Genomic DNA, 10,342 nt, shown 5'->3' on the forward strand with positions numbered 1-10,342 from the left:
GCATCAAGAATGAAGAAGTTTTGGTTGCTGTCCTTCTCTCTTTTCATTTCTTTCATTCTTTCCCACTTCTTCCACGCCCCATTAATTCTTTTTCCATCCCTCTCTGTTCCTACGATTCCTTCCACTGCTCCTTTTCCCTATTCTGCGTCCCAAACTACCTTGACTAGGATGATGACCTCATCTCCTCACAGGCATTTATCACTCTCTATGCAAGCAACCCTAATTATATTCTCTAAGCATCATTGTGGTCTGTACTCCCTTTACAGAGACACGTAAGAGTTGTCAATTTTCTCTGTGGTCAACCTGAAGTGTTTATTTTTAATGGTAGCGTAAATTTTCCCACACTATCTACTTTGTGACATTAACTGGCCTCCTTATCCCTGCTCTGCTCTCTGCTCAGTCTTTCTATTTCAGCCTAGTAAAGCTTCTTTCCATCTCCCCACATGTTACTCCCTCTAGCCTGTAGTTGATAGGCCTACCTGGAACTTCCTTTTTTCCTTTCTCTGTCAATCTGTGCCATTCCCTTCTTTTCTACCCTCCTTAAGACCAATTCCACCAATGGAACTTTTGCAGTTTGATCCCCTGGAAGGTTGAGGCTAGGTATGAGTTTTGTGCCACTACAGGTCCTGTCCACGTTTGCGTGGATTTGCTACATGTTGAATTAAAAGCAGTTGTCTGATGGTGAACTGCTTCTAGGTTTTGGCCAACAGAAGAGAGAGCAGGAGAACAAAGGAAATTTGCTATTGTTCTTAAATTTGATAACCCTACTTTTCCTGTCCACTCAGCCAGGATTGGACTTTGAGTGCCACTGCCTAGGACGGTAGTCTCCAAATTGGAGAGTTTGCATCCCAGAGTGTGTGCAAAATGATCCATTTGATGTATGAAGAAAGTGTGGCAACTTCAATTTCCATTTATTTTTATCTCATTTTTTTAACTCTTATTTTTTGGTGTATGTTTTGTGATGCACATAATGTATTAGTATGGTACTACATGCTGTTAATTAAAGAAAATAATATGCATACGTTGGGATGCATACTTACAATTTTTTTTTTTTTACTGGTGGAGTTCACCATAAGAGAGTATGGAGATCAAGAGACTAGAAGAGATTGGGAAAAGCAGAAGACATGGCTAAAAGATATTTGTAGGGGATGAAGAAATTTCCTCTACTTTTCTAGATTTTTCTAGCTGGTCTAAGAGTTAAATTAACATGAGATAAATTAATAGGGGAAAATCAAATACATTTAATAACATATAGATGGGAGAAACCCAGGAAAACTGAATAACTCACCAAAATGGCTGAGGCCACCACCTTACATATCCTCGTCAGCTACTGAAAAAGGAGCATGTTGGGGGTAGTGGTTTGGGATTTCAAAGAGAAGAAGGCAATTCACATGGAGATGGAAAAGCAAATGTTTGGTAAACAAATGTTTGCAATGCCTTGCAAAGCCAATGAGATGTGAAGAGGACTTTGATCAAATGGGCCTTGCTGGGTTCCTCCCTGTCTACCACACCTAGGTCATAGTTATCTATGGTATTAGTTCCTTCCTGCAACATGCCTTCTCTCCTAAATTCTTAGGTGGTTAGAGGGAAGGTCAAAGTTTCTTCCTGAGTCTTTTGTTCTTAAATATAATCAATCCAAAGAGACACATTTTGGGGTAGCAAATTCTGCTCCCCAATAGATTCATATGTTTGAGCTAGTCAAAATAGGAGTAAAAATAACAGGACAGAATAGAGGTTACATAGAATTTTCAAATAAACACCTTCATTTATGGTAAGTAGTCCAAAAATCATGGGAAGCTGAGGCCCCAAAGCATTATGTTACAATGCTACCTGGAGGTCGAGCCACAGCAAGAGGAGAGGCAAAGAGGGAGCAGGGATGAGCTAACAGGGTGCAGAGTTTTTCACTCTGAAGAAGATGATTAAAGATTTAAAGGAGAAAACACCTACAACCCTTGTAATTTCATGAGTGATAAGTGTGCTAGGAGAATCTTTTGTTCTGAGATACAGTCTTTCACCCCAGTTCCTGACACAGAACTTCTAAGATTCCTTTGGAATCTCTTATTATAGGAGTGTCTTTTTGTATGTTAATGACGTGACTGGTGGCTGGGGGTTCTAGCTTCAGGATGGGGGCTGGTCTACATGTAAGACCGAGTCATGATTAAGAAGGCTGCAACTTTCAGCACACCACCAACCTCTGAAGAGGGGAGAGGGGCTGGAGACTGAGTTAACCACCAGTGGCCAATAACTTAATCAATCACATCTACATAATGGAGCCTCCATATAAACGCTAAACAAGGGTGTTCAGAGAGTTTTTGGGTTGGTGACACATCCACATGGTGGGAGGGTGGGGCACCCCAATTCCACAGAGACAGAAGCTCCTGTGATTGGAACACTTCCAGATCTCACCCTATGAACCTCTTCATCTGGCTGTTCATCTGAATCCTTCATAAAATGCCTGTAAATGTAAGTAGATTGTTTCCCTGAGTTCCATGAACACTTTTAGCCAATTATTAAACAGAAGGAGGGAGTGTGGGAAAACTCAATATATAGCTGGTTGTTCAGAAGTACAGGTGGCAACCTGAGATCTGCCAGGTTGTCATCTGAAGTGGGGGCAGTCTTGTGGGACTGAGCCTTTAACCTGTGGGTCTGCACAAACTTTGAGTAGTGAGGGTCAGAATTGAATTGTAGGACACCCAGTTTTTATCTGGAGAGTTGGAGAATTGGTCAGTGTGAGAAATTCCGTGCACATTTGTTGTCAGAAGTGTTGTGAATAGAGAAACAAGTTTTCTTACATTGACAATGTAAATGCTATTCATGGTGGAACCACATATTAAACAATTACATTTTCTTTCTTGTACAAATTTTTGTTCTCTGTTGCCTTAATAATTGTCTTGTTTTGTTTGCTTTTGCTCTCAAACTCTTCATCAATGGTCTAAATCTTTCTTAGCAATTTTGGAGTCATCAGTTATTCTAAGATTTTATTTGCCTGAGAACGTCTCCCCAGGAACCTCTTGTCTTGCTCCAGTATGGACTTGACCCCATGCTTGGTTCCCCTCCATTCATCCTGAGACCCGCCTTTAAAATGGTCCTGGTGATCCTTTGCCTCTCTCTCATTGTGGATCTGTATTGTCTGTACCCCATGTCTTCCTTTATCATTGTATACTCTCTAGCTCTAGATGAGTAGTTCTCAGAGAAAGAGTACATAGAAAGTAAACTTTTCTGGACTTGGCTTGTCTGAAAAGTCTTAATTTTGCCCTTGCACTGAGTATCCAGATAGAGTTTTAGGTTAGAGATAATGGTTTCATTGCCTTCTAGCTGCCAAAATTACCTTTTAAAAATCTGAGACCACTTTAATTTTTAATATTTTGAATTTGGTATCCTCCTCTCCCACTTCCCTCTCTAGAAGCTTGTAGGGTCTTCTCTTTATGCTCAGTACTCTGAAACTTTATGAAGATGCCCCAGATGCTTGGAAGGCCCTAATAATATGAAAACACATGTTCTTTAGTTTTGGGAATTTTTCTTCAATGATTTTGTTAATGATTTTCTGCCCTCCATTTATTATTTATTTCTTTTTAGAGTCCCTATTACTTGGCTACTGGATATCCTGGATTGGCATTCTCTTGTTTTTCACCTACATCTTTTTTTTGCTCTACTTTTTGATATATTTTATAAGTTTTATCTCCCAAGTCTTCATTGAATTTTTAATTTCAGATGTAATGTTTTTAATTCCCAGGAGCTCCTCTTTTAGAATTTTTGAGTATTTTTTTAAACAACATTCTGTATTTTTTTAATGGCTTTTTAAAATTCTCTTAACTCTGAGAATATTGATGCTTTTGGGAGAAAAGTTTCCTCTCCTTGTATTATTTTTTCCTCCAACTAGATATTTTGTCTGTGTTTTGGTCTTATCTTCCATCTTTTCTCAGATGTCCCAAACTCCCTGTTGTATGTTCATGTTGAGTAAGGGATGAAAAGGCTGATTGGAAACTCTGAACCAATGAATGGGACTTGTTGACCACAAGCTTTACTGTAGAGTGATTGGCTGGCCCAATTATTTGAGGCATCGGTGATATCAACATCTTTCGATCTTTCTCTTGGAATGTTCAGATTCCTGGAAAAAATTATACTTCTCTTGGAATGTTCAGATTCCTGGAAAAAATTATACTTATCTCCTGCCTGGAGGGTGAAGACCTGGGTGCCAGTGCTCTGGAAGCAAAGTGAGGGAACAGTATTTGTTCACCTAATTTTCCTGTTTTTAGTATACTCTTCCTGCCTCAAATGTAGTTGATATACACCCAGCTTAGAGATCCTCTTTCATTCTCTCCAGGGAATACAATTCCAGTTTTTCTTAGGGTGGGCGGAAGTGTTTGCCCAGTTATGCAAAAGAGGAGAAGTGACCTGAAAATCTGAATCTTAAACTTACTTCTAGCCCATTTTTACCTATTCCTCCCCAGAAGTACCTGGTATTGCAAATCCTGAGTAAAAGTCAGGTTAGTTCTTGACTTTTTCTTCTGTTTGTGGAGGATTCAGTTTTCTCAGATCTGCTATGTTTTGATCGCTCTTTCATCTATTGTCCAGCTTCCCAAATGTTTTTTGTTTTCTAATTCTCCTTGTTACTGTGGATTGGAGCCTTGAAAATAAATTATAAAACTTCCTTGACAGTCAATTTAGAAGACTTTTGGGAAGGAAGTAAAGGAAGATGCATTGGTTCAATCCTTTTCCCTCTTGATGACTTTTGATATAGGGCAGCAGTTTCAAATTTGTTTTTTTGAGTGGAGTCCTGTGTTTAACCGAAAACTTATACAGAAGCTCAGTCTATAAAATGGATTAAACAGAGCTGTTCTGTTTGAAGACAGGATGAGGGCCTTTGTTTCTACTTTCTCAGTTCTCCATTTGCCTCTTCACTACTATAAGAAATCCTTGGAAAGCATGGTTTGTAATCCACTGATTTAGAAGCTGAATATGATTTCTCTCTCCAGTAGATGTTAGATATTCAAGTGCCATTTATGGCATTATGGAAAGAGCATTAATTTATTCCTTAAGAGATTAATTTTATTGGTTTCAGTTGTGCAAATAGTGTAAGACAGAGAAAAAAATGGTTCTAAAGATTTTTGAGTTGGAATACAATTGGACTCTGGACCTCATTGCTAACTTTATAATCTTAAAAATAACTTTAAAATGCTATTTTTTAATTTGATATGAAAGTGTGGAAGTTTACCTTAATATTAAACAATATTTAACTGTGCTTACACATTTTGATAATTGAGGATGCTGGAAACTCCAAATTTATTTTCAGATAGTTAAAATTGTATTTTATACTCTGTTGTTATTAGATGCAATGTTTTATCCAAAATTATTTACCTGATTATATGAGTAAGAGAAGGTTTGTACAGTTAGAAAAATATTTAGAGCTTATTCTGTGTGAAATCATTATAAAATTTGTATATGATCCAACCTAATATATACGTGCAGTCTAGCTATTAAAAACATTGTTGTTTCCTTCCTCCTGCACCTTTCTGTGGCACAGACCATCAGTGACCCGATGAAACCATGGATGAAGGTGGTAGTATTCACACAATGTAGGTCACTCAATGGTCCGGGGAAAATGGACGCCAAGATTTACAAATTCTGGAAAATGAAATCTATGTTATCACATCTCTAAGTTGACCTGATGTATTTTTAAAGGTAATAAGAAAAAATAAAATAAAAATAAACTAATGAGCAGAAACCAAAACACTCCTTTACTAGTGTAGAGAAGCAAAATGAAGGAAGTACAAATAGGTCTCTTGAGAATCGTCCCCTTGGAGTCTGACATTCTGCTGTTACTTGTTTGACACTAGCATCATTTCATGGAGGAATCAGTCATCACCCTAAAAAATATATTGCCAGTTGTGCTATAGAAAAGGACTCACCAGCTTCATTTGCAGGAATGGGACACCTTTACAAAAAAGAAACGTGATGAAACTCCTGTGAGAAACACGCAGTATTTCGATTGCTGTTGCCTATTGGAAGGACTCTGAAAACAGGTAATAGCATTGTCCTCCTTGTGACCTCTTTTGGAGGCAGACTGTGAATGGGACATGGGACCTCTGTAAGACATATCTAGTGGAGCACTGAGAGATGGATGAACAGGTTCCTGAGGATGGGTACTCTTTCAACCTTCTTACAGAAGATTACTGAAAGAGAAGAAAACATTAACTTTGTAGAGCTGTCAACTGTAGAAAAGGAAAAGTCCTGGGAAAGACTGTTTCTGGAGAAGTGTATGCTGGGATGACTGTGCAAGTCACATGAAGGTTGCCTGTGAGCACACAAGGATACTCAGTAATATGTGACCACAACAAGGTGTGAGTGCCATGGCCTCAACTAGCTTTTTGACATTATGAAGCTGGCCTTTTGCCAAAAGATTTCTAGAAGAGCCAAAATGTTGTGAAACAATCAGAAGCCACTCGTTGCTGCTGTCCTCAAGAAGAAATCAGAGGAAAACATGCAAAGGACTAAACCATGTCACTGAAGTTGTGTTGCAAACCATTGATCAGATTGAACTATCTGCTCTATGATAATCTCTTGAGAGAAATGATGCAGCTCTTCAAGCAAATGCCATATTTGGGTGGTGCCAAATCTCTTTTTCCTGAGGTCCCCACCAAAAATGTTTATCTGTTTTTATTTCTCTCCAATGTTTCACATAGACCTCTCATTTGTGGAATCTTGAGTGTGACCATGTAATGTGGGATCCAAGGCCACGATCTGTAAGAGGTCATGAGGGAGGACCGTGACTCCAGGGTCCTCCCCATCTGAAAAGTGGTCTCCATCCACTGCTTCTTCACCTGCATCCCTGCTTTATTTTACCCTCCTTCTCTCTCTTCCCTCTTTCTCCTTTTGCTTTTCTTTTTGTCATGTTCATAGGCATCCCTGCCTTTTAAGCCTGCCTTAGTTGGATCTTCATGGTTTCCAGAGCCTGGATGGTTGATCGGAACAAGTATCACATTGTGTGGTTGGTGGTGGAGGCAAAATGTAACATGCATGAAATCGCTTTATAAATGGCGAGGCGTTCTAACAGGTTGTTTGTTACTCTCCCTAGCGTTGTTATAGGATGTGACTCATCCTACACACAGCAGTCCCTCCCTGTGGGCTTGTCCTGAGCTTTGTTCTGAGCTCCTCTTGTCATTCCACTGACTATTGCTTCCTTGGCTCCTACTGTGAGGTCTGTTCTGTATCTGATCTCCCAGTTGCCCTTCTCTGTCTTTCCCTTCTTTTCATTATGACTTCTTTACTCTTTCTCATTTTCTCAGAGACTTCTTAGGAAAGGATTAATTTTGGTTTGCCAAGCACATTGAAGCTAACGTGTTAATATCTAACAGCTTTAATGTTAACATGTCAGAGAAATTCACGTTTTAACTGGAGACTCCTGGAACTTCAAGGTGGAGCCTGCCAGCAAAATATTAGGCATGCTGAGAGGCCAGTGGAGGAGAAAAGGGAGCCTTTTCTTAGTTCTTCCAGGACTTGTGCATGGGGATGACTTCTTACTCCACCCATTCAAGAGAGGAGTCTTAATATAATGTATACAGGCTATTGAATAAAATATTAACCCGGGTCATGAAGGGTCAGGGAAGGTTTGTGGTTAGAAGAGGGAATGAAGGAGGAGGGCATTTTAAAGGGAAAGTAAGAATGAAATAGTACAATAAGAAATAAAGTGCAAAATATGGGTATTTCAATCACTCCTGGAGCCTCTATTTTGTTAAAATTTCACTGCATCTGGCTCTGATAAAGAACAGGCAAGTGCAGGTTAAGCAAATAGAAAGAAGGTGTCATTGAGCTGGGAGTGATTTGCACGGAAAGGGAGATCACAATAATCCTATTTTCAAATCTTGGGGGACTAGGAGTGTATACTGGTAGCTAGGCTTTTGCATGAATCCAGGGAGAGAGCTTTCTGGATTTATGGTCTCAGCAGGGTGCCTTAGCCACAGAGGCTGTTTTTCCTTGTGGATGTGTTTTAGAACTTCAGAGTAGGAACTGAGTCTGCGTAGAACTTCTCTGGAGAAGATGCCCTCCCCACCCGTATTGATCTTCCTGGTTATCTTTTTCCTGGAGTCACTGCTGCAATGCTGCAGAATGGCTTCATTGTTGCTGTGCTGGGCAGGGTGTGGGTGCGATGCCGCACATTGCCCACAGGTGATATGATTGTGGCCTATCTGGCTGCCTCCCAGTTCTGCCTGCATGGGATGGCCCTCCTGAACAACCTCACGGGCTCCTTTGATTTTTGTTCCAAAGTTTGCTATTTCAACATCCCGTGGGACTTTATCACCAGTCTCAGTTTCTGGCTTACTGCCTGGCTTGCTCTCTTCTACTGTGTCAAAATTTCATCCTTCTCTCATCCCATCTTCTTCTGGCTGAAGTGGAGGATTTCTCAGTCAGTGCCCAGGCTGCTGCTGGGATCCCTGATCATATCTGGTGTGACAGTCATCTCATCTGTCACTGGGCATAGCATTGTTCCCAGAGTTCCCATGGAAACCACACTCTGGCTGATAGAATATGGACCTTCTCTCAGCCCTTTTTTCTATCTGAAGAGGTGTTTGTGTTGTCTATTCCCTTCCTCCTGATCCTGGTGTCCACCCTCTTGCTCATGTTCTCACTGCGCCGGCACTTGTGGCAGATGAGGGACCACAAACCTGGTCCACGTGATCCCAGCACCCAGGCTCACACCATGGCCCTGAAGTCACTTGCCTTCTTCCTTGTCTTCTACACATCACATTTCCTGTCCCTTATTATTGCTGTTATGAAAATCACAAGCCTTCAGAATCACTGGCACTGGGCCTGGGAAGTGGTGACCTATGCAGGCATCTGTCTGCGCTCCAGCATCCTGGTGCTAAGCAGCCACAAGTTGAGAAAGGCCCTGAAGATGCTGCCTTGGAAAGCCCTGGAGAAAAGGTGGTTCATCTCAAGTTATCAGTATCATTAACCACTTTCAATGGACAAGCACAGGAGTGTCAAGAATGCACACGGTTTATGTGCTGTCCTTCTCTCTTTTCATTTCCTTCTCTCTTTCTCACTCTTTTCATGCCTCGTTAATTATTTGTCGATGCTTCCTTGTTCCTACCACCTCCTTCACTGCTCCTAGTACCTATTCTGAGTCTGAAACCACTTCAGGCTCGTATGATGGCTTTGTTTCCTCACAGGGCTCTCTCACCCTCTATATGAGCAACCCTAATAATATTCTCCAAGCATCATTGTGTTCTGTACTCCCTTTACAGAGATGTGTAACGGTTGTCAGTTTTCTCTATAGTGAACCCAAAGTGTTTCTTTTTAATGGTAGCATATATTGTCCCACGCCATCCACTTTGCAACATCAACTGGCCTCTTCCTCCCTGCTCTGCTCTCAGCTCAGTCTCTCTACTTCAGCCCAGTAAAGCTTCTTCCCTCTCCTCTCGTGTTCCTCCCTCTAGCCCATGGTATTTGGTCCACTTGCAACTTCCCTCTTTTCTTTCACCAGTCTTTGCCATTCCCTTCTTTTCTGCCCTGCTTAAGACCCATTCCACCCATGGAGCTTTTTCAGTTTGATCCCATGGAAAGCTGAGGGCAGATATGAATTTTTGGCACTATATATCCTATCCATGTTTTTTTGTGTTTACTCCATGTTGAATTAAAAGGAATTATCTGATGTTTAAATGCTTCTAGGTTTTGGCCAACAGAAGATAGAGAAGGAAAACAAAGGAAATTTGCTGCAGTTAATTTTGATAATGCTACTCTTCCTGTCCTCTCAGCCAGGAATGGACCCTGGATGCCAATGCCTAGAATAGTATTCTCCAAATCTGGGTGTTTGATTACTGGAGTGTGTGTGAAGTGATCCTTTGGATGTGGGAAGAAAAATGTTACAACTTCAATTTCCATCTATTTTTATCTCATTCTTTTAATCCCTATCTTTTAGTGTATGTTTGTGATATACATAATGTAGTCAAGTAGTACATGCACTTAATTAAATAAATAGATATACATATGGTGGAATGCATCTTCATAATTTTTTTTACTGATGGAGTTCACCATAAAAAAATATGGAGACCAACAGACTAGAAGAGATTGAGAATAGCACCAGACATGATTAAGAGAGATTCGTATGTTTGAGCTAACCAAAATTGGAGAAATAAATAACAGGACAGAATAGATGTTACAAAATTTTCAAATAAATGACTGCATTTATGGTAAGTTGTCCAACAATCTTGGGAAGCTGAGGCCTCAAAAAATTATCTTACAGTGTTGGCTGGAGGCTGAGCTATGGAGGAGAGAGAAAAAGAGGAGCAGAGATGAGCTAACAGGGTCAGGAGTGTTTGCTTGGAAGAAGATGATTAAGACT

General features: G+C 40.4%; 1 protein-coding gene across 1 annotated transcript; it reads left to right on the forward strand.

Moving 5' to 3' along the window:
- The first annotated feature begins 8,010 nt into the window (after positions 1-8,010).
- LOC131400408 (taste receptor type 2 member 143-like) lies at positions 8,011-8,953 on the forward strand. Its single transcript, XM_058535145.1, is given in 3 exon segments — positions 8,011-8,086; positions 8,089-8,481; positions 8,484-8,953. Coding segments are annotated over 3 exon segments (912 nt in total). The 5' UTR covers positions 8,011-8,037.
- Positions 8,954-10,342: the final 1,389 nt, after the last annotated feature.

Source organism: Diceros bicornis, chromosome 3 (genome assembly GCF_020826845.1).
Source record: "Diceros bicornis minor isolate mBicDic1 chromosome 3, mDicBic1.mat.cur, whole genome shotgun sequence".
NCBI classification, from domain to species: Eukaryota; Metazoa; Chordata; class Mammalia; order Perissodactyla; family Rhinocerotidae; genus Diceros; species Diceros bicornis.